The 25,249-nt window shown below is 40.3% G+C and overlaps 1 protein-coding gene across 3 annotated transcripts in view; it reads right to left on the bottom strand.

Annotated features, from left to right (window-relative positions):
- Positions 1-9,012: 9,012 nt before the first annotated feature.
- Positions 9,013-25,249, bottom strand: part of ATP11A (ATPase phospholipid transporting 11A) — a 165,085-nt gene continuing 148,848 nt past the window's right edge. The window contains exons 28-30 of one of the 3 annotated variants that reach the window (XM_075852523.1): positions 20,486-20,651; positions 12,838-12,928; positions 11,948-12,035 (exon numbers count right to left, since the gene is read on the bottom strand). In XM_075852523.1, coding sequence (XP_075708638.1) covers positions 12,860-12,928; positions 20,486-20,651 — 235 coding nt within the window. In that variant the 3' untranslated portion in view covers positions 11,948-12,035; positions 12,838-12,859. Of the gene's footprint in view, positions 12,036-12,837; positions 12,929-19,664; positions 19,754-20,485; positions 20,652-25,249 lie in introns of all 3 variants that reach the window. The other 2 variants (XM_075852522.1, XM_075852521.1) reach the window with 2 other exon arrangements.

Genomic DNA, 25,249 nt, shown 5'->3' with positions numbered 1-25,249 from the left:
AGGCTGGTGCAAAGCTTCAAAAATAAAGGAGTGACCCTCCTTATGTGTTAGATATCCAAAAAAGAGAACGTGAAGCAGCACTCAAATAAAGTGAATTTATTCATCCAACATGGAACCACAACGTTTCACCTCCTCTATGAAGGCATTTTCAAGTTTCTATTGCCACGCTTGAGTGGGGTATAGATGGCAATAGGAAAAGGGTGGCATTAGCAATGTGATCCCCTAGGTTTGTTCTGTACCACGTTTACATGAGGAAATAATTCACATTGATTTAGCAGAATTACTGCTTACCAGTCACTAACTGAATAACGGTGCCTTGTCGTTCACCATAACGCCTCTCACTTGCTACCAAAGGCTGTGCTGTACATTATCCTGCAACCTGCCCAAACAGACCAATCAGCTGCTGTATGCTTGTCAATAAGAAAGCTCCTTACTAGCCCATTAGCTGCTTTCTCCTTCAATCTCCTGCCCCGGCAGCAGGCTGTTGTAGCGCTGCGACACTCCTCAGTACATTGTTCAGTCTCATGCATAGAAATACGCATGAGTCTCTTTATAAAGCATATGGTGTCAATGTTCACTTACGGTATAGAAATTATTTTGGTATTCCTGTAGTGTTTTTTATTAATCAACAGTATGAAGGTAATGTTTAGTCACGGTATGGTGGTGTTATCCAGCCATGGTATGGTGGTGTTATCCAGAGACTGCATGGTAGTATTTAGTCACTGTACGGGGGTGTTATCCAGTCATGGTATAGTGGTGTTATCCAGCCACTGTATGGTGGGGTTAACCAGGTCATGGTATGGTGGTATTTAGTCATGGTATGGCGGTGTTATCCGGTCACGGTATGGTGATGTTATCTGGTCACGGTATGTCATCGTTATCGTCAGAGGTATGGCGGTGTTATCTAGTCACTGTATAGTGGTGTTATCCAGTCACAGTATAGCGGGGTTAACCACGTCACGGTATGGTGATGTTATTTAGTGAGAGTTTGATGGTGGTGTTATTTTGTCACGGTATGTTGGTGTTATCCAGTGACTGTATGGTTCTCATAATTCCTAAAGCATCACAGACAACTATAAAGAGCAACATCATTTATTATAACCGTTTATACTGTACATTAAAAACAATCATTGTATGTGTTCCTTGTATCATCAATGGAAGCGTTTGTAAATGACTCTTTGTGAGGTGATAAACCGAGCTGCCTGGCAGTCATCCACAAATTTCACTTGGAGGCTGCATCCGCTGGTAGCTTTCAATGGTACTGTAATAAGTAGCCATATGCTGAGCGCTGGCTACCAACCAGCATGGTTTACATCAAACCTGTGTAGAATGCTGTGAAAAGGCTTTGTTATCAGACAAGGCAGATATGCTGAATTTCTGAACAAATAAGTGAATACCTCTTCTTATTTATAGTTCTATGTTGATCAGATAGAGCTGCAAAAAAGCAAAGACAGTAGTAATGCTTGACTTTAGTACACACAATATCGACAGTTTATGACAGGGACTCTAAAGCTGGCCATGCATTTATGATTTCATACGGCCATTTTCTGAACGCCTTTATGGTTATAGTTTTAGACGACCGCGCCATAACGACAAAGATCTTGGCATAAACAACTTTACAAAGAAAGGACTCCACCCCACAACGACTGAAACAAATCCCACATTGCAGACCAACTTTCCCCAGATATCTGTCTTTGGTCAGCATCTGTCATGCTTGTTTATGTCAGGATAAGGCTCCGACAATTGCCAGAAAAGGGTCTAAATTGGGCATTTTCGTCTGGTTCTAGTGAAAGGTTAGTTTAACCTTTTCCCGCACCACGACAAAACAGAACGTCGTGGTGCGGGGGGCGATGTATGGTTTGGGCTCATCCGCTGAGCCCGCTCCGTACACAGCAGGTGTAAGCTGAGTATTATCATATAAGGAGCCAACACAAGTGGGCCAGAAGGGGTTCAGGAAAAGTACAACTAATGTCATCCATTGCTACATATATCGTCCCATTGACTTTAATGTAAAAAACCATTGGTTGAAGAAATGTACTTTGTCTACTTTAATGTTACTGATTGATGAAATAATGGCAAAAAAAGACCAGACTGAAAGACATTGGATGGATCATCAGATTTGTTCATTATGTTATAGGACACGCATAAAAAAGGTATATAAAACATATAGAGAACCTCTAGGAATGGAACACAAAATAGAATGAAAAAAATACACAGCTATATTTAAATTATAGGAAACTCCTATTTAGGCCATGGCAGAATTTTTCCGCTGCAAATGTTGGTGCAGATTTGGGGCAATTACGCAACGAAACTGCAGCAACATTTGCATATTTGACAGGTAATTCAGACGTTGCAGATATCTGCCACAGATTTCAGTTTTTGCATTGCAAAGGCTGAAATCCGCAGTGAAATTCCGCTGCTTCTCCGCAACATAATACACCGCGTTCCAAATTATTATGCAAATGTTATTTTTCGCTGATTTTCCTAAATAGTCGATGCAAATGACATAATCTTCAAGCCATCAACCGTTGGAGTATAATGCAAATTTTATTGAACAAATCTCCTAATAACAGATTTTTTTTTAGAAGTAAAAAACTCAAAATGCACGGTTTCAAATTATTATGCACAACAGAGATCAAAACATTTTAAAGGTTTTAAAGAGAACTAAATTGGTAATTGGTTGAATTTGCAGCATCAGGAGGTCATATTTACAGAAATCAAAAGCTCTTTCAATCAAAAAAAAAAACTTAGCAGGCCAAGTTACATGTTAACGTAAGACCCCTTCTTTGATATCACCTTCACAATTCTTGCATCCATTGAATTTGTGAGTATTTGGACAGTTTCTGCTTGAATATCTTTGCAGGATGTTAAAATAGCCTCCCAGAGCTTCTGTTTTGATGTGAACTGCCTCCCACCCTCATAGATATTTTGCTTGAGGACCCTCCAAAGGTTCTCAATAGGGTTGAGGTCAGGGGAACATGGGGGCCACACCATGAGTTTCTCCCCTTTTATGCTCATAGCAGCCAATGACACAGAGGTATTCTTTGCAGCATGATATGGTGCATTGTCATGCATGAAGATAATTTTGCTACGGAAGGCATGGTTCTTCTTTTTGTACCACGGAAGAAAGTGGTCAGTCATAAACTCTACGTACTTTGCAGAGGTCATTTTCACACCGTCACGGACCCTAAAGGGGCCTACCAGCTCTCTCCCCATGATTCCAGCCCAAAACATGACTCCGCCACCTCCTTGCTGAGGTCACAGCCTTGTTGGGACATGGTGGCCATTCACCAACCATCTACTACTCCATCCATCTGGACCATCCAGGGTTGCACGGCACTCATCAGTAAACAACACGGTTTGAAAATTAGTCTTCATGTATTTTTGAGCCCACTGCAACCGTTTCTGCTTGTGAGCATTGTTTAGGGGTGGCCGAATAATAGCTTTATGCACACTTGCAAACCTCTGGAGGATCCTACACCTTGAAGTTCGCGGGACTCCAGCGGCTTCAAATACCTGTTTGCTGCTTTGCAATGGTCTTTTAGCAGCTGCTCTCCTAATCCTATCAATTTGTCTGGCAGAAACCTTCCTCATTACGCCTTTATCTGAACGAACCCGTCTGTGCTCTGAATCAGCCACAAATCTTTTCACAGTATGATGATCACGCTTAAGTTTTCTTGAAATAGCCAATGTTTTCATACCTTGACCAAGGTAATTCACTATTTCACGCTTTTTGGCAGCAGAGAGATCCTATTTCTTTCCCATATTGCTTGAAACCTGTGGCCTGCTTAATAATGTGGAACGTCCTTCTTAAGTAGTTTTCCTTTGATTGGGCACACCTGGAAAACTAATTATCACAGGTGTCTGAGATTGATTACAATGATCCAAAGAGCCCTAAGGCTTGGTTCACACGACCTATTTTCAGACATAAACGAGGCGTATTATGCCTCGTTTTACGTCTGAAAATAAGGCTACAATACGTCGGCAAACATCTGCCCATTCATTTGAATGGGTTTGCCGACGTACTGTGCAGACAACCTGTCATTTACGCGTCGTCGTTTGACAGCTGTCAAACGACGACGCGTAAAAATACAGCCTCGTCAAAAGAAGTGCAGGACACTTCTTTCAGACGTAATTTGAGCCGTTCTTCATTGAACTCAATGAAGCACAGCTCAAAATTTACGGCTGTCAGAGAAGCCTCGCAAAATGCGAGGAGGAGCATTTACGTCTGAAATGAGGCAGCTGTTTTCTCCTGAAAACAGTCTTTTCAGACGTAAAAGCCTGCTACCGTGTGCACATACCCTAAGACACAATACCATCCATGAGTTTAATTGAAAAACTAACAATTAAATGTTTATGACACTTAAATCCAATGTGCATAATAATTTGGAACACGGTGTATGCATGCGGCGGAGGGAAAATTCTGCACCGCAGGCTAATTTCCGCAATTATTTTCCGCAACGTCTGAACGAAGTTTCTTAAAAATTTATAGAAACAAAAAGTAAAAAACGACTGTTGCAGAATTCCACTGCGGACTGTCCACAGCGGAATTCAACAGCAATTTCGCCACGTCTGAACGTGGCCTTAGTTCTCTCTTTTGCTTCTGCTCATAGGAGAGTTTATATTATCTTGCAGATATGATTGCAGTTTTGTAAAGTAAAAGTACTGCACTATCAGAATTTCTGGTTTATCGCATACCTGTTTAAAGGCATTAAATGGTGTCCCTGACCTGGAATTATAATCTTTCTTGATGACACCACCAGTTGTTTCTCCACACTCTCGCTACCTCCCACTGCCTTCAACGTAAATAGATTTCAGCATTAAGGTCTTCTTCACTCATGAAACAACCAATATGCTAGTCCATACACTTAATATAGTCCAGCTAGATTACTACACCTTCTATGTGTGTGCTTAGCAAGGAACTGACTGCCCCCCTATTCTATCAAAAACCCTCCTCTTGTCCCTAAAATGTCATCCCTCTGTGTTAGTGCTTTCACTGTATTCCCATTATATGAGCTATAGGATTAAAGTTCTGTTTAACTCAGCAGCTGTCGATGTTTTCTAAATCCTATCCAGATACTTCCCCACATACAACTACCACTCTGCCCAATAGAAGATTTAACCCTCTACCACTCAAATCACCTTGTCACACTGTTGTATCTAGGATTTCTCCAAATCATAAACCTAATCTCCGTTTTCAGTGGTGATAACGGGGTATTCCCAGAATAGACATTAATCACCTATCTACAGGATAGGTGTCTGAACCCTGGGGCCCACCGCTGGGTCACTTACTAATCACTAGAACAGGGGTACCAAGCCCGTTGAATGACCCAACATCCCACTGCAACGGCTGGGATCACAGTTACTGTAGCACTTAATGCTTCTATTACAAAATATGAGTAGTCCCACAAAAAAACAAGCCATAATTTGGCTACATCTACAGGAAAAAAAAAAAAAGTTATGGATATTGAAATGCGGTGACACCAAAAACAATTTTTTTTCATGAAATATGCTTTTATTATGCAAAAGTGGTAAAACATAAAAAAAATTATACATATTTGATAATCGTACCTACCTATAGAATAAAGATATCATGTTATTTATCCTGCACGGTAAACGGCGCAACATTTATAATGCAAGAAAACAATGGCAGAACTGCTGTTTTTTTCTACATTCCCCAGAAAGAGTTGATAAAAGTTAATCCGTAAATTATAAAAAAAACATACCATTAAATAATACAATTTATCCCGCAAAAAACAAGTTATGGCAAAATCCTGTGGTCCCACAGGGCAAAATAGGCTCGGTCCTGAAGGGGTCAATTTGCAGATATGTTTCTTATTTACAAAAATATAATGTATTCCAAGTTTCTGTTTAATTGGCTATCCATGTTCCAAAACTGATTCATATGAAGCTGTTCATATTCCACTTTCACTATTCTGCACCCGAAAAATGTGACATGGTCTTTGGTTATTATGGGCAAGGATAAATGAGGTTCAATGTGTTTTGTGCATCTCAGATTTTCCCACAGTGCTTTTTTTTTTTTAACATTAAAATCACATGTTTCTGTAAACCCTTTACATCCAGTAGTTTTTAAAAGATGCAGACCCAAAAACAAAGATTTCACATCTCCAAAGAGCTTAAAAAGAATAAACGTATCACTTTAATTCGCCATGTCAACAAAACATGCCAAAATGAAGAAAAGAGGCAAAATTATAGTGGTTACATCATTACAGCACCATCACATTTTGCATTATGTTATCCACGCCCTAGTTCTCTTTCGCTTGCATAGTCACAGCACTACTGCTAATAAAAACGTTTTTCTAACATCTATATTAATTGCTCTTTTTAAGCTAATTCATTTCTGGTCAAAAACATTTATTTAGGTAAAAGAATAGACGCTATCATTTGTAAATACAATGTCAAATGAGAACAGAAGTGATGGGTACTTATGGTAATAGTGCTTGACCCTGGCCTTAAATTTTATTATAAATTTCAAACATTATTTGATAAATAGTTTTAAAATTGGTATGTAATTCATGTCCTGATATATTTTCATAGGGAGCATACAGAATGCAGATGCAAACAAACACCATTGAGATCAATGGGAAAGCAATTAAATCTCTAACCACATGTAAAGCCCCTGGACCAGATGGGCTTATTAATGAACATTATAAGGAGTGTGTAGATCAACTCGCCCCATTTCTTGTTGCTCTGTTTAACTCATTTGGTATAGAGGGGTTTCCGCCGAAGGAAATGCTAGCGGCCAAGATTGTGACTATACATAACATAGTCAAAGATCCCCTGCTGCCAGGCAGTTATAGACCGATATCTCTCTTCAATGGAGACATTAAAATATTTGCATCAGTTATGGCTGGGAGACTTAGGTCAGTAATTCACACATTAGTATCGAGGGACCAAGTCGGCTTTATGCCGAGTAGTCAAACTCGGGATGCAACTAGGCGGGTGATCAATTTATTGGAGGTGGCTAAACTTTCGAAAACCCCCAGTGCACTCATCTCGTTGGATGCGGAAAAAGCTTTTGATAGAGTGCACTAGGGTTTCTTCAAGCAAATTGAAGAAGATTCGGCTTTAATTGTTTTTTGTTTTTTTTAAAGCAATTACATCTCTTTATACACAGCCAAATGCGGTAGTTTCTAATTTGGGATTTAATTCAGAGGTGTTTGGAATCTCAAATGGAACTAGACAGGGATGCCCCCTTTCCCCTCTGATTTTTAATCTCACACTTGAACTGCTGGCTCAAGCAAGAAGGCGAAATGTGGAGATCCATGGAATTAAAAGTGGAGAAGCGGAGTTTAAAGTGGGGGACTTTATGCGGCTGACATTATTCTAACCTGTTCACATTTAGAAGACTCCTTTAAAGCATTAAAGAAATCTATAGACTAATTTGCACAGGTTTCGTATTATAAATTAAAATAAATGTCAAATTTGGGAATAAATTGCCCAGGTGACCTTAAAAATTGTCTAAAAAATAAATATAACTATATGGTCAGATAAGGGTTTTACTTATTTTTTATCTCGTATTCATTAAAAGCTACTATAAAACAGAATGCAAACAGACTAAAAGACAAGATTATTGAAGAACTAACTAAATATAAGCGAGTTGGATTCACATGGATAGCAAGAATTAATATAATTAAGATGAATATACTTCGTCTTAGATTATATACATTCAGGCGCATCCCTCTACTATTTCCCTAATCCATAACTATTTGGGGATATAAGCGAGTGAGAATATCCAATCGTATTATGTTGAGCCATATGAATAGAGGTGGTATGGAGGTTACAAATATAGGGACCTACCAAAGAGCGGCACTATTTTAGCTCCTGAAATTCTATTGCCTTGAATCCACTGATGAACCGTGGGTTCAACTTGAATGGATACAGCTAAAGAAAGTCCTACTAAAAGGGATGTTAATAACCATTGGTTGTAGAATACTAAAAAGGGAGACATAGGATTAGAAACAACTAAGAAAGCTTTAAGAATGTGGATTAAATATGCTCTATGGGAGTTGGGCCTAAAGATGGAATTGTCTGATATTCAATTGAGGTATTTAAGGGAAGTGTTGCCAAATTTCAATTTTCAACTTTGGGAAAGAAATGGAATTCATTCCTTGGCAGAACTATGAGGGGGGGGGGGGGGGCGACCTAAGACATTTGTGGAATTGAGGGAAGCATGCAACATCGCAAATTCACAGATGTTTTCTCATTTAAGGCTTAACTCCCTTTTAAAGGGTTAGTGAATAATTGCGAAAATAAGAACTGCTAGATGCACATCTCAGGGGTATAGTAGATACCTTCACTCGGGTCAAAAAAAGGAAAGGAGGTATTTCTGCTATTTATAGAGATATTATTGACCTTAGAGCGCGAGGGAAGCTCACTTATATGTTGAGTTGGGAAAAGAAGTTTAAAAAGAGCTATTCACTGAGAGTCTGGCGCAAAGCAATAATACAAGGAAATAAGTACTCCTATTGTATTACTCACATAGAAGCCAGAGAAAAGATACAACTTAGGTGGCATTTGTCTCCATTGAAACTAAATAAGATGTATCCAAAATAAAAATGTAAAAGCGAATCTTAAACATATGTGGTGGGATTGCCCCAGTGTTATACATTTCTGGAAAGAGATTTTCAGCTTAAAATCACAGATTTGTAAGTGAGACATATCTCCGATACCGAAGTTGGCGATCTTAAATATGTCTTATGAAAATATCACTTTGGAATGTAGATAGATAACTAATCAGATTCTAATTGAGGCAAGATCACTCATAGCATCCAATTGGAAAGGAGACAAAATTATGAATATTCCAATGGTATTTGGTAAACTGAACCAGTGCTATACCTATGAAATGTGCTTAGCAGATATTGGAATACTAAATACGCAACAAACTACTAGAAGGCTATCTTTGAGGGATTAAATCTCTGGATTATAAAATAATGGGAATTTTTTTTACTATGTATTGTGCCCCCCCCCCCTCCCTTTTTCTTTCTCTCCTTTTTTCTATTATGTATTTTTTCCTTTTGGGCGTATGGATGTTGGCCTATGGGAAATATTTAAGAGCATTTTTATGCTATTGTAATGTATTTTTTATTTTTGTAATATTCAAAATATGAATAAAGTTTTTGGAATGAAAAAAAACCCCCAAAAAAAGATCAATGGGAACGATATCAATTTGTTTTCAGTGTAGTCCTCCTAGTGACCAAAGACTGTGGGCCAACCGAACTATGATATACAAGAAAGCAGACCTGGAGCTTCCTCATATTGAGAAACACATTTCTGTACAATTTTAAAACTATTTCTGAAATAATATTTTAAATAATGCCACCATAATGGTATTTTTTTTATTGGAAAATATTCATAAACACTTCACATGAAAAAATGTCCATTAGAATAAATTTTTATTAAGATGTTGTGTAAAATAGTTTTCAGTTGCATGAAAATGACACAGAATTATGATGTGTTTTATCTACCTTTAGGCCCTATGCACACGACCATAGTTTTCGTCTGTAATTACGGAATCCGTAATTACAGATGAAATTGCAAACCCATTAATTTCTATAGGTCACGGACACCTTTCCGTATGTTTACGGATGTGTGTCCGGGCCGTAGAAATGATCCGCAAAATATAAAACATGTCCTATTCTTGTCCGCAATTGTGGCACGGACTCGCCCATAAAAGTCTGTGGGCGCTTCCGCAATTGTGGACGGCTACGGACGTGGATCCGCATTTGCGGACACTAAAAACCCTTAGGCCCCATGCAAACGGCCGTGCTGGTAATCACAGTGTGTGATTGTGGGCACGGTCGGCCGCAAATATTTTCGGGCCGTGCTCCCATACAAAGTATGGGAGCACAGCACGTAAAATACAAAAAATAGGACATGCTCCATAATTCCCGGCACAGTTCTATGGCACGGACACCCATCCATAGCGTACGGAAAGGTGTCTGCGGCCAATAGAATGGTACGGTCGTGTGCATGGGGCCTTAAAATTTGTGTGCATGAGGCCTTAGGTCATATTAGAGCCGTCTTCAAAAGGTTTCAGCCCAGGTCTGTATGGGAGCCGTATATTTAATGCCATGAACAGAATTAAATCCTGTCAGGACAAAGCAAGGACACATTTCCCAAAATAAAACCTTTGGAAAAGGTTCCCCTGTTTTATCCATATGGGATTTGATCCTGTTTTTACACTAAATGCTGCCGGATTACAGCTGTCTGAATTAATCCTAATAAGGCCCCATGCACACGACCATAAAATCGCCCGTAATTATGGGCCCATTCAGTTCTTGGCCGCGGACACCTTTCCGTAATGCTACAGATGGGTGTCCGCGCCTTAGAAATGTTCTGAAAATGATGGAACATGTCGGTTCTTTTGCATTTTCCGGGCTGTCCTCCCATACTTGGGAAAATGCGGGCAGCTGTCGGCGGGCCGTGATTACGGGCACGGCCGTGTGCATGGGACCTAAAGGAGTCTTCTGGGATTGTCACAATAAAGTTAGTTTAAGGGAGAAAACAATATAATCCCAATTTGAAATATATCATGTGTAGTAATTTAGCGCCAGAGAGCAGACCTTGGAGGACACAACTTTAGGTGCAGATGTTTATTTACACGACATGTCCATGGACTAGAAATGCATACATAAATGCCTAGATTCCTATGTATACATTACACTTCCATAGACACACTCCATATTGCTACACACAGTGTAAGTACTTCACACGTCCACTTCAATAAACTGCATACTTCCAGAGTACCATTTGTTTTCTTTTGCAAGTATTGTTTCCTCTCTACAACTTTGGTCTTGTAGTGTTCACAACACATACATCTGACAGATTTACAACACACAGTATTATGGTATGGAGTAAGAAGGCCCAAAGCAATACACAACAGATCTATTCGACCTGAATTTGTCATTTAATCCTGGGGCAACATTGTCTCTGCATTGTAATCACAGAACTCCGACAAACTGAACTCTGCTACATATGTAAATATAATCCAAACAATGACATATTACTTCTGCTAAGATATTTTTACACAACATGTTAAATGTATTTGGACAATATTATTTTTCTTCCTTAGACATTTTTTATATTTTATACAGTTTGAGCTCTTGATCTGTGAGATATTTTTCAGCAATGTCCCAAAGTAACAGCACTTCTAAATAAGCACGGCTAGTAAGAAACAGTGTATGTCACAGAACACAGCACACGTCTGGGGTGTCCTAGGGAAAACTACTGGTAGAACACAGGTATTACATGAACATATTTGGCAACTTACAATGAAATGAGCGTTAGTCAGAGGTTCTTGAAAATAAATAAGCACAAGAGAAACACCAGCTTGTTCTTTTGGTACCAGCAGAGGGGAGAAAAAGAAAGGAGGATCTTCTATTAGATGACATATTGTGCTCCATCAAATATCAACTTGTGATTACAACATGTAGTAGAAATCATCCACACACACAATACAGAAGTAGAAAACAATTAAAGCAGACATGACTAATAGATCACATAAATCTCTGGACAGGGAACGGGAAACATGTGCAGTGCCATCAGTCACACAGTACCAGACTGTGAAAATTGTTCTTTGTTCCAGTGTTTAAAAAAAATAACCACCAGCCCCATAGACCAAGAGGAGCAATTACTCCTACGATCAGACAGCAAGTGGGCGTCCAAGAGGCTAAAGTTTTACTAGACAATCATTTTGCTGCATCTCCCAAATTATAAAGTAAAACTAAAGAGTTTAAAGGCTTGCAGTGGTGATGTCACACGGATGTTTCCAAGCCTGACCTGCTGAGGTATGAGCCTGTGCTGGAGCTATAGCGGGTATTGGAATAGCCAAAGAGGGATGGGAGTCTGAAATAATCATTGCTTTGCCAGTGAGTGAGCATGACTTTTTTAGAATAACAATTAGACCTGCTGGCCGCAGCACTGTTCAACTCGTTGCTTTGGTAGCTTGGGCTCCGCATGGGGGCTAGAGGTGTGAACTCAGAAACGTGGTCCTGAGACAGGCTGGAAGCATTCTGTTGGCAAAGAGAACAATGTCAAGACACAGTAAAAACTCGGTTGTGTGAGATGGAATAAAGATTATGACACTAAAGCAAGAGCCTTGGCACTAGATTTCATCCCAGGAGCATCACCTTTCAGATAGATTTGGTATATAGTCAGTAAATGTAAAATCTATTATCTTTGTAATATACCTCTAATACCTGTGCAATATAAGGAAAAAAAATCCTGTGCTGTTGACGGATCTAATTATCTTTTTTTAATTCTAGTTTTGATAAATATCTACAGTAGGACAGCTCATTAAAACATAAATAATGCAAGTAGTTTCATAATATATGAATACCTAAAAGTAGCATTGGGTATACATGTAGTAGTGAACTGAGCTACAGGGGTATTGAGCAGTTAAGACCCTTATTCTATTCAAAGCAGGGCAACATTACGCACTTAAAAAATAAAATAGAGACAAACAGTATGAACAACAGATCTCCGCAGCATGTTGATTGTTTCCAGGTAGGGTTTTTTTTTATCCCGCTTACCCACTTTTTTCTCAGCTCTGTTTTCCAAAAATGGAAAGACTCTTAGGAAAGTAGCAGTTTTTGTGTGGCTCATTGTTTTTCAATGGGATGCAATATTGCACTATGGTGCAAGAGACAAAATATTATGTGACCACTGTCTATATTTATAAAGAAATAGCATAAAGTGTTTGTGAATACAGATGTCACTCACAGCAAAACGTTTGGAGGAGAAATGTCTAGAGTTTTTTCACACCAGAATGAAAATACAAAATGCACCAAGGTCACACCTATGAAGTATGGTTACCTATTCAGAGCATTTGTTGAACTTATCTGTCAACAGCAATGGTATCTTCCAGAAGTCTCCTTTCAATGTCCAAATTTTGTTTCAATATCTTCTGTAAGGATGAGCAAAAACACTAGGATCTGAACATGCATGAGCGTAAGATGTGTATTTATATGGTTCAACATGGCTGTACAATGTTAGAGAACTTGCACTAAGCCAAATGCACCTGAAATACCATTTATAGGACTGGATCTTGTGCCAATTGGGCATGTAAGAAATAAAGTGCCATACCAGATTAGCAGGAATTCACTAAATGGGTCTAGAAAAAAACCTGATAGTTAAAGATGTTGATTATATAATGATTTTTTGCCAATGGATAACTTAGCCTTGAAGTGTTAGAGCTGCTGTTACTTGACCTCATGACATATAGTAAATAGGGGTTCCGATTATGTATGTACAGTATGTTCAGTGGACTTGAATTTTTTCATTTAACTTTTTTGTATAAAATAATAATTTTAATTTAAAAGGTTTATCAGATGGTAAACTAAAGACACTACACTGTGTTGGCACAGTAACTTTAACTGCTGTCCTATAAATGACAAACTTTGCTCTGATACATCTGTGTACATTAAATTGACTCCTGTTTTCTCAAAAACAACAATATTTGCTGTCCTTTAAAAACCATCTGATTTATTTTGCATGTTTACGACATATTTAAATGTGTAATAATTGTACAGTTTGATGTAAAAGTGCAAAACTAAGATTTCTATACATTACTGTGATATTTTTACTTGTAGCATTGATTTTATTTTGTTCTACATCCCTATTTTATTCTTCACATCTCTGCTATTTAAACATGTTTTGTTGTTTTCATGAATACCACCCCCTGCTGATCAAACTCATACATGACATGCATGTCTAAATTTGTGCAAAGTCTACACATGTAGAATGTGTAAGCTCAGGACAGCAAAGTGCCACTCTGTAAAACTGCAGAAAATACTATGACAGCCACAGACGTGTTGCAATGTGATCAAGGCCACCTTCACATGGCAGTGGAACCTACAGAAAAAATAAATTACACCTCTTCCATGTTTTAATCCACTTCTCGTTTTGGGTTTCAATAATGATGCAAAATACTGACCAAAATACTGTTGTGTAAATGTGGCCTCGAGGGAAACCATGCATAACAGGCCTATTCTGTCGTATATGTATCCTTTTATCTATCCAGCATCCCTAACCAGAAACAAAAAAGCAACCTGCTGGAGCTGGCAATATTGGGGGGCTGGTACAATATGTTGCTTAATGTAGTATATGTTCAGATTTTTTCATGGTCCCTTGTGTTTTGTGCCTTTTTTGGTCCCTGTAATTCTGTATAATGGGAACATATAAAACACTGGAAAAGTGTTGTAAGAAGGCAAATCTGTGCCACTGACGTGTTATGAAAATCACTAATCTTTTTAGATGCATGAAGTTAGCTTATTTTTCAAGCAAGCATGAAAAGTGATATCATAACATGATAGCTTCAGAACATTTATTTGCAAGATAGAAGCAAAGTCGACACAAATAAAAGTGATCTCAAAGCAGGGGCGGACATACCGCATGTGCAGCCGGTGCAGCTGCACAAGGGCCCCGCGTGGGAAGGGGGCCCGTTCAGTGGCGTAACTACCACAGTAGCAGCCGTAGCAGCTGCTACGGGGCCCGCGGCATGGGGGGGCCCGTGTCGCCCTGACAGGCACATTACATTTTATGTACCAGGCCTGGCGGCACGGGCCCCCTCATGCCTAGTAGCATCACAACACTAGGCATGAGGGGAGGGAGGGGGCGGGGGCCCGGTGATAGCCGCCACACTGCACTACCAATCGGGAGGGAGGGGGCGGGTGCCCGGGCCCGGTGATAGCCGCTACACTGCACTGCCAATCTGGCACAGATGAATAGGACAGGACGGCGATGCTGGTGGTAGGAGGAGCGCTCAGGCAGGGGAGAGGACAGGGGGCGGTGCGACGTAAGACTTCGGGCGGCTGGACAGTACAGTCAGGACTGCCGGAGAACTCATAGGATGAGCGGAGGACAGACACAGGACGAGTGGAGGACGTGCAGACTGCAGAGGACAGGTAGATGAAGTTAAAAAGTTCATGTCAGAAGGGAGAAGTTTTTATGTAGAAAAATCTGCCTCATAATTCCTTCCGGAATTTTGAGGCATATTTTGACCTGCCGGTAGAACACTTCCCGCGTTTTTCATTGCGTTTTTTTGTGGCGTTTTTCGGCCATCGGGCCGTGGGCAGGGAAACGCAGCAAAAAACGCATTTTCTGCCTGCCATTGTTGTCAATGGGAAGTCAGAGACAGAAACGCCCGAAGAAAGGGCATTGCGCTTCTTTTTCCCGCATGCGGTTTTTACTGCTCGCAGGAAAAATTTCATGGATTTCAATGGGAGGCACTTTCTGACGTTTTTCGCGAAAAAAACCTCAGTGTGAACTCCCCCTAACACAGGGGCGTAACTACTGCTATAGCAGCCGTAGCGGCTGCTACGGGGCCGCGGCATGAGGGGGCCCGCGTCACCTGCCGGCACGGGCCCCCACCTTGGCCGGAATCTCCGCTAGCTGCCGCTATGGCTGCTACAGCGCGATGCCACGGAACACTACGGCAGAGCAGGGAGTATCTCCCCGCTCTGCCATTAAACATAAGACATGTATCCCCTATCCACAGGATAGGGGATACGTGTGTGATCGCTGGCATTGATAGGGAGAACGGGGGACCGAAAGTCCCCTGAAGTTCTCCATCACAAACCTCGGACTTCCGGGGTCTGTGTCGGCAGCTCCGTAGAAATGAATGGAGCGCCGGTCACACTTGAGCTGCGCAGACACCGGAAGTCAGAGGTGAGTGATGGAGAACTTCGGGGGACTTTCGGTCCCCCGCTCTCCCTATCAATGCCAGCGATCACACATGTATCCCCTATCCTGTGGATAGGGGATACATGTCTTTTGTCTTTTCACACTGTAGGTCGCATTTTTTTGAGTGATTGGGGGTGTATGGCGTTCCCTACAGGGGGGGGGCTGTATAGCGTTCCCTACAGGGGGGGGCTGTAAGGCGTTCCCTACAGGGGGGGCTGTATAGCGTTCCCTACAGGGGGGGCTGTATAGCGTTCCCTACAGGGGGGTCTGTATGGCGTTCCCTAAAGGGGGGTCTGTATGGCGTTCCCTACAGGGGGGGGCTGTATGACTTTCCCTACAGACCCCCCCTGTAGGGAACGCCATACAGAACCCCTGTAGATAACGCCATACAGACCCCACTGTAGATAACGCCATAAAGTCCCCCCTGTAGATAACACCATACAGCCCCCTGTAGATAACGCCATACAGCCCCCCTGTAGATAACGCCATACAGCCCCCTCTGTAGATAGCGCCATACAGTCCCCCCTGTAGATAGCGCCATACAGTCCCCCCTGTAGATAGCGCCATACAGTCCCCCCTGTAGATAGCGCCATACAGTCCCCCCTGTAGATAGCGCCATACAGTCCCCCCTGTAGATAGCGCCATACAGACCCCCCTGTAGATAGCGCCATACAGACCCCTCTGTAGATAGCGCCATACAGTCCCCCCTGTAGATAACGCCATACAGCCCCCTCTGTTGATAGCGCCATACAGTCCCCCCTGTAGATAACGCCATACAGCCCCCTCTGTAGATATCTTGAGATTCAGTCCTGCTTGATAGGTAACAGTGCAGTAAGCTAAGCATGATAAGATCATCTAAATTATTGCATCTCAGTTGCATGAGTGCTTTGTGTTATATTCAATGATTCAATTTAACCTAAGTCTCTAAATGTGGGCAAAGAAAATAAAAAAACTATACTCACCTCCTCCCTCGCCTCCGTTCACCCGCCGCAGCCCCCATCCTCCTGTCTCGGTCTGTGTTACAAGTGTACAAGGCTGCACTGGTGACGCGCTGCCGATGGCACGTGACCGCTGCTGCCAATAACTCCTCATTGGTGTGCTGCTGAGGACAGTAGTTCCACAGCAAATCGCTGTTGAGGGCATTGATTGGCTGCAGCGGTCATGTGCCATCGACCGCGCGTCACCACAGCAGCTTTGTAAACACAGAAAGGGATAGGGGCTGCGGAGGGGGAACGGAGGCGCCGGAGGAGGTGAGTATAGGTTTTTCATTTTCTTTGCCCACATTTAGGGACTTAGTTTAGATAAGAATTTAACCCGGAAAAAAATGTGTTACTTGTGTTCTAAACTGGTAATAAAATGTACAATATAAATCTTCCTTCATAATTTTTATTAGTAAGGTTTATTTTTATATGCATATATATGTTTAGGTAACTTTGTCGGTATTGGGGGGGGGGGCGGGGGGGCCCTGGCACATTATCTGCACAGGGGCCTTTTGCAGTCTGTGTCCGCCACTGTCTCAAAGGCATATAAATCCTCCAAAGATTTTGCTGTTTTCATCCAAGCCTGCTACTCCCACTGGCAATGATCAAGATCTGATGTATTATACTGGCGGGCAGCCATTAACCAATAACCGACACACACCCAAGTAGTGTCAGGGAATCAGCATGTGGTGCAAATAATAACAAACTTGCTTCTTTTCTATAATTATTATACTTAAATAATGATATTGTAGTGACATTTTTATAATGAACTAAATGTGTGTATTATCAGCCAGCCGCCATAAACTTAAAGATGGCAATAGGCTTGCGATCACAATGAAATGTTACACTGGTACACACTGTCAATGTTACTAAAGTGTGAGAAAGGGGATATTACAAGGCCCGACGTAGGCTGTGTAAACGAGTTACGATCAATGAGACAGCTCGTTGGTTGGCGCTCGTTTGCTCCTTACACAAGGAGCAATGTATGGGGACGAGCGCTCGTTACTCCGATCGCTCGTCCCCCATATATTTCTGTCATGTTGGCAGCACATGTCCCTGTTTACACAGAGAGATCTGCTGCCAACAACGATAATAGCTTCTGCATTTAAAACTATACAATCAGCTGATGAACGTGCGTTTGCGTGTTCATCGGCTGATCATTGCCCTGTTTACACAGGGCAATTATCGGGAACGAGCGTTCTGTGAATGCTCGTATGCCCGATAGTTGGCCAGTATAAGGGTCAGTTCACAAGTAGCGTAAATACGGCGGATTTTCCGCAACAGATTTTGTTGTGGAAAATCTGTAGCATAAAACAGCAGCAGAAAGTGGATGAGATTTGAACAAATCTCATCCACACGCCGCATAAATGCTGAGCGGCAAAAAACGCTCTGAAATTGACCTGCGGTGCAGGTTTTTAATCTGCAGCATGTCAATTGTATTCGCGTAATCGCTGAGGTAAAACCCCCAACAAATAGCAGATGTTGCGGTTGTTTTTGCGGCGGAATCACATCAATTCCCCCGCAAAAAACGCAACTCAGAAAAAAAAAAAAATCTTATACTTGCCCAGAAGTCTGTTTCTTCCACCAGTTCGACCTCCCGGGATGACGTTTCATCCCACATGAAAATCACAGGCTGCATCGGTCACATAGAATGAAACATCATCCCAAGGCTGCAAAGCATTATGATGTCAGGACGTTGGAGGGACGTGTCGCCATGGTAAGTATCCTTTTCTTTTTTCTGTGCAGTCTGCCGCAGTGGACATTCTGGCCGGAAAACTGCACCACAATTTGGTGCGTTTTTTTGGCCAGAATTCACTGCGGCACACAGGGCGGATGCGCGGTGTGCTTTTACGCAGCGTATCCACCCTGTCTGAACATGCCCTAATACTAAACTTATAGATCAGGATCTGGCCACTTGCTTTGTGTAGATAAATTGTACTTACAACGATGCCCATACACATGAGATAGTTGTTGGCCAAACAATGCCCCCTAAACGTGAATTGTATTTCAATAGGTAGAGAGAGAAAAACATGGGGGATGTTGACAAAGAAAATATAACATAGATATTGCACAACTGTGGCAAGATCCAAAAACTTCCATACAAATTGACTCTTGCATAAATGGTAAAAATAGATAACAGCACTCAAGACACCACACAGAGGGGTTCAGGTATGGAAAAGGAATATATTTGATGTTTTCATATACGTACTAAATACAGAAGATGAAATTAAGCTTGCCAATAATTAATAGGATCCTATTTTTGACAGATTGTTGGGATTTATTATTAGGCATCATCTTTTTGATTATTTTGTCTATATAGTCATTGGCCAGTTTATTTTCATTTGCTGTATACAGTATATATAAGAACACATGTCAAATATCTACATTTTCAAATATTTGAACCAATCTGTGGGGTGACTTAAGTGCCCTAATCTATTTTTATCTTTCTATTGGATCATTGCTATTTCTTTGGGATATAGGAAATTACCAGCACACTCGTCCCCACAACCAGTACAACGGAAATGAGTTAGGTAACCTCTATTTTCTTGTTTATCTGTTGCATGAGTGATGCAACAAGGTGGGAAAGCACAAAAGTTGCTGTTAACTACAACTTTTTGTGTCTGCTGGTACCCCTTAATGCATTCCTATGGAACTATTTTGTATACCCACAATGATCAGAACCTGACATCATCATCGACACCTGTAGTTCACTTCCGCAGCTCAAACCTGGACATTTCTGTTCCAATATTTATTAGACAAAACCTAAGCCATCTAGTATAAAAGTTCTCCATGTGTATTTTACTAATACTGTAACATACTATACCAGGTATAGTACTTAACTGAACAGTCAACAGACACAGGGTCCTCCTAGTCTATAAATGTATTAGTAAATCAATTGGTATTTCGAAGACTGGCACATTTAGAAACAGAAAAAATAAAGTCTGGAAATCCATGCAAAAGTCAGAAAAAAAGTATCACCTTTAGGTCCATTAGAAAGTTATATTGTTCGTGGTCTGAGAAAGCATAAAGATGGTGGACTGCTCAACAGAAAGGCACGGTTGTTTAGTCTGAGTTCCCCAGAAGGTGGCAGCAGGTGCCCACGTGCAATATGTAAGCAAGGGAGCAGTTATTTATGCAAAGCAGGTAGGAGAAAGGATAAGAAAAAGGCAGAAGGAGAAAGAAACACAAGGGATGTTTCATTAAACACTAAAGCAATGCTAATGCATATTAGTCTAATTCGAAATAAAAGCTCAATTAACACGTTAATAAAAAAGTTCTCATTAAGCTTAATGTGTCAATTACTTTTTTTTACAGTAAGCACTTTTCAGGACAAATGCACGGTTTATAGAGAAATAGTTAATGATATCAGCCATAATAAATAATATACTATGAGCATGTACTTCATATTGAGCTTTTCTTTCGATTTACAGACATTGGTTACAAATCACTTAATATATAAACTTATAGTCCATGAAGGTAAATAACAGTATCTAAATATTAACGTACTACATTGAAACATCTAGTGCATTTAAGAGACGCATAACTGTTAGCGTACTTACTGCAACTGCAGGCGAAGACACTTAGAAAAATTCACAGAATACAAAGCATATGGTAAAAATGTGTCTGAATAGTGTCTTTGATGTGTAAAAAGAATGTTCAAAACTTTTTGCTGCCATGCTACTGTACAAATGCGGTAATAAGACTGGTATGCATAGAATAACCACATGGAATACAATGTAAATATTATAGTCTGAAGTAAATATATATAAACTATTAGTAAATTTGGGAGGGTAGATTACCTGGATCCTTTCTGTTGCTGTAGGCCATAACTGTCTGCATATGACCTTCTTGAGAACATCAGGGAGGAGACTGACTATAATAAGCAGTATAATGCCCAGCCAGGCAGGACCACTGGACAACATTTGCATGAACACATAATACATCCTCTGATAATTGAGAAAAGGCCTGAAATAGGAAGAAAACACAAAAGTCTAAAATTCTATATTATTGTAACAATGATCTTATAACAAAATTATGTTTGGCTTTTTAATGTAACACAATTTATCGAAGTCCACGATTAATTTCATGATTTAAAATATCAGATTGCAGGGGGGGGGGGGGGGACAACTAAAAGTCAATATGCAGACAAACACAAAAAAACGTAAAGCCTTAGTGAGTATTTTGCTACGTGTGAAGAAAGGATAATAAAGGAGGGGTTTCGGCACCCAGAATTTGCAGTCCTGCTCAGTAATTCTGGCTCTTCCAGGGATTTTCCAGTTTAGGTACCGGAGATTAAACACTATATAAATTAAACGTTTTACAACTTTTTTTAATGGTTTAATTCTTCACCATTTTCAAGATAATAGTTTGCTGTGAGTAAATAGGAACACTCTTGTTTACATGCAAAGGCTGCAAACCCATAAGGCTTCAGTCACATCTGCGTCAGGGTTCCGTTCTGACGCTCTGTTGGAGTTTCCCGCCAGAACGGAACCCTGACTGAAACAAACCGATCCAGTGCAAATGGTTTCCGCTTTTCTCCGTTGTGCAAGGGTTCCGTCGTTTTGACGGAAGCAATACAGTAGCCTCCGGCAAGGCTTGATAAGAGACTGTCAGTATCACGATATACTGCAATACATTAGTATTGCAGTATATAGTGCATGCGATCCAGCGATCGCTGGTTCTTGTCCCCCTAGGGGGACAAGTAAAAAAAAAACTGTAAAATAAAGTTTTTATAATACATTTTAAAAAATTAAGTTAAAAAAAAAACCTTTTACAATTTTCCGTCAAGCACAATGTATTTTTTTTTTTAAGTTAACATAACTGGTATCACTGTGTCCGTACAAGTCTGAACTATTACAATATATCATTATTTAGTCCGCACGGTCAACGCCATAAAAAATTAAAACCATCAGAATTGCTGTTTTGTGGTCACTTCATCTCCCACCAAAAAATAAAATAAAAAGTGATCAAAAAGTCGTATGCACCCCAAAATGGTACCAATAGAAACTACAGCTCGCCCCGCAAAACATAAGCCCTCAGACTTCTAAATCTACGGAAAAATAAGAAAGTTATGGCTCTCAGAATATGGCGACAAAACTGAAATTTTATTTTTAACTATCAGTTTTTTCCTTGTAAAAGTAGTAAAACAAAAAAAAACACTATATAAATTTGGTATCGCTGTAATCATATTGATCCGCAGAATAAAGTTAACATGCAGTTTCTACCACACGATGAACGCCGTAAAAACAAAACCCCTAAAAGATTGAAGAATTGCTGTTTTTTTTTTTTATTCCACCCCACAAATATTTTTTTTTTGCACTTTCCCACTACATTATATGGCACAATAAATGATGCTGTGAAAATCTACAACTCGTCCCGCAAAAAACAAGACCTCATACCGCGATATTGATGGAAAAATAAAAAACAGTTACGGCTTTTGGAAGGTGGGGAGGAAAAAACTAAAGTGAAAATCCGAAAATGGCTGCGGTGGGAAGGGGTTAAGCCTGGACTCGACTGATACAATGTAGCGAGCTAGCGGAAAGATTTGTGTACTTACTGCTGATATATTTAGCTCACAGAGCATTGTCTTGACTAGATACAATTATATCCACTTCTCAGTCTAGAACAGGACTAGTTATGTACAAGTTTGCAGCATCTGAATGTAAGCATTCATTGACAGCAAACTAATACCTTGAAAATGGTGTGAAATGAAAACACAAAGCATATTAGAAAGTTGTTGAACTTTTCCTTTATACATTTAGATTTAGCTTTAATTACATAAAACTAGAATGCACAGAAAGGAATAAACTCCATTGGAAACTCCTGGCACTGAAGACATGCAGAGTGTGGATGAGATTTGTTCTATCGAATCCCCTTTGCTGCTACTGTATTATGCTGCGGATTTCCGCACCCCCTACCCTTTGGTCCATGGAAAAATGGTCTTGCATTAAACTGGTCCTTGGTTAAAAAAAGGTTGGGGACCTCTGCTTTAAGGCATCATTTTTTGTGGCTTCAGATTAACTTTAAATTGAACATCAGCACTTTTCACCAGAATTAATATCTACATTATATATGTCTGGAATTGAAGTCTGTAGGTTGTCAAGGGTTTCTTTTATATTCTTGAATGAGAATACATTACACAAAGTCTTCAACAGCAGGTTTCAGACACTGTAACACAATACTAGTGTAGAATAATAGCATGCCAGCTAAAGTACAGTGATCGTTAATAATTAAATATGTCCCTCAGGCGTTTTATTCAAAACCAGACATCAAATGTAAGGCTTTATTCACATCTGCATCAGGGCTCCGTTCTGGCGTCCCGTCTGAGCTTTCCGTCAGAACGGAACCCTGACTGAAAAAAATGGAAACCGTTTTGACGGTATTAATTCCGTTAAAACGACGGAACCATTGAACAACTTAGATAAAACGGACACCATTTGCACCGGATCCGTCACCATTGAAATCAATATTGATGCAAAAGGAGACCTATGGTTTCCTTTTGTTTCAGTGAGAGTTCCGTTTTGACGGAAAGCTCAGACGAAAAGCCAGAACGGAGCCCTGACGCAGATGTGAACAAAGCCTAACTTTACTGCCAAAAAAAAGCCATGGTTAAAGTGCAATAGCAAAAAAAAAAAAATAAATGAATATTTGACATCAGAAGAATTTTTCTTATGAAAATGAAAATAATGGCGCAAAAATAATATTTTAAAACCATAACCAAAAAGACTGTAACCAATGAAAAAACGAACAGCGGGATGATCTTCAACCCCCTATACTATGACTTTTGACATGCCTCTTTCTAAGCTGACTTTAATAATTATAGGTATTAGCACAGTCTTTTTTTATCAGCACAGTCTAAAAGAGGGTGGGTACCGCTGGTGACATCATTTACCAGCGTCTACTCGCCCACTCCATTCCAAAGCCACAGGCCTGAAAGAGGAGTCACACAGAGTATTTTTCTTTAAGACATCATATAACCCATCTGATGAGGGGCTTATAATGACTGTCCACTTATGGGACCAGCCAATCACTTTAGTTTTGTCGATTGCCTGCATTGGATTAGGTGTGTATGTTCTTTGTAGAAGTAACCATTTTCAAACATTCAATAAAATGCATTGAAACATATAAAAACGGGGGCATAACAGCAGATTCAAACAAAAGATGAAAGAGGATTTAGTCATTAGCAAATAATGGTCTGAATAGACTGCACATAAAGGACTTGGGCAGTGTAGTTTATGATACAGACATGAATCTGATGGCTGCCAATATAGTGTCGCCATTTCAAGTAACTAAGCCCTATATCGTCAAATGGCCAGGTCCTGTAATCTCTGTCCCATCTACTATAGGCTATCTTGTACCCCATATTATACATACGAAGGGCAACTAAGGGAGGGTATTGTAGCATCAAAATCCTGATATTCCCCTTTCAATGCACAAACCCACTGGTAGAAGTAAAAAAAGAAATAGTATGACCTTAATGCACCCTTTCAGGCCCATACAATATTTGGTGAGTCCCTGAAGAGGAAGACAGAAGATTAACTGGGGGCTGTGAAATTAAAGTGTCTAAAGTTTACACCTCATTGCTTATTAAATATAGCCCATTAAATAACCATCGGAGCTCCATGCAGTAACTCTTAGAGGCTACGTGTCAACCAACAGGCTTGTTAGGGCTAGCCCACACGCTGCGGAATTGCCACGTTTTTTCGGACTGGAATTCCAGACGGAAAAAACGCAGCAGAATACAGTAGCAGCATAGTGGATGAGATTTAACAAATCTCATCCACATGCTGCGTAAAAATTCCAAACATAAATTGACCTGCGGTGCATATTTTTCAGACCGCAGCAGGTTAATTCCTGCTGCAAAAAGTGGACTGAATTGCTGCATTTTTCAGAGGAGATGTCACCATCTCCAAACATTGTGAATAATGCAGCAAAATACGCACCATTTTCTGCTGTAAAAACCGCAGGAAGTGGTGCGTTTTTGCCGCAGCGGAATGTCTGCGTTTTTCAACGGAATTGCTGCAGAAATTTTCAGCAGCAATTCCGTTGTGTGTGGACACATTAGCCTGTACTGCCCTGTTGGCAGCCCTGCCACTCTGAATATTATTTTACACATTATTTTTACTTCTGATGTAGCAGATACTTACTGTTTATATATTTAACATGGATAAGCTATGCATTTCAATAGAAATCCCAGAGCACAGATGATAGCATGGCATAATAATACTCTGAATAATTGTCTAGAGTATTACAGTAAAGGGAGAAGGGGGATGCTGCTGCAGTTTCTCTCACTCTTTGTGCATGTTGTGGGAGGATAGGGAGAGAGATTTGATTGGCTCAGAGCACAGCAGACCAAGAAGAGCCCGCCCACTCTGGCTGCACTACATCTAATATGCCTCTTCAGCTGTAATGATAGGTAGGCTTTAGTTGTAAAATATACATATTTAGAATGCATAAAACTAGTTTAACAATTATAGGCTACCCAGTGGCATAAGTTCTGTTTGTAAGCAACTTTCAAATAGTGAATTAGACAAGAGTATCTCTGTGGTTAGCATTTTGCCCTG

Source organism: Rhinoderma darwinii, chromosome 2 (assembly GCF_050947455.1).
Source record: "Rhinoderma darwinii isolate aRhiDar2 chromosome 2, aRhiDar2.hap1, whole genome shotgun sequence".
Lineage (NCBI taxonomy): Eukaryota > Metazoa > Chordata > Amphibia > Anura > Rhinodermatidae > Rhinoderma > Rhinoderma darwinii.
Note: the sequence above shows the minus strand (reverse complement) of the source record. Positions and strands in the feature narration are given on the sequence as shown.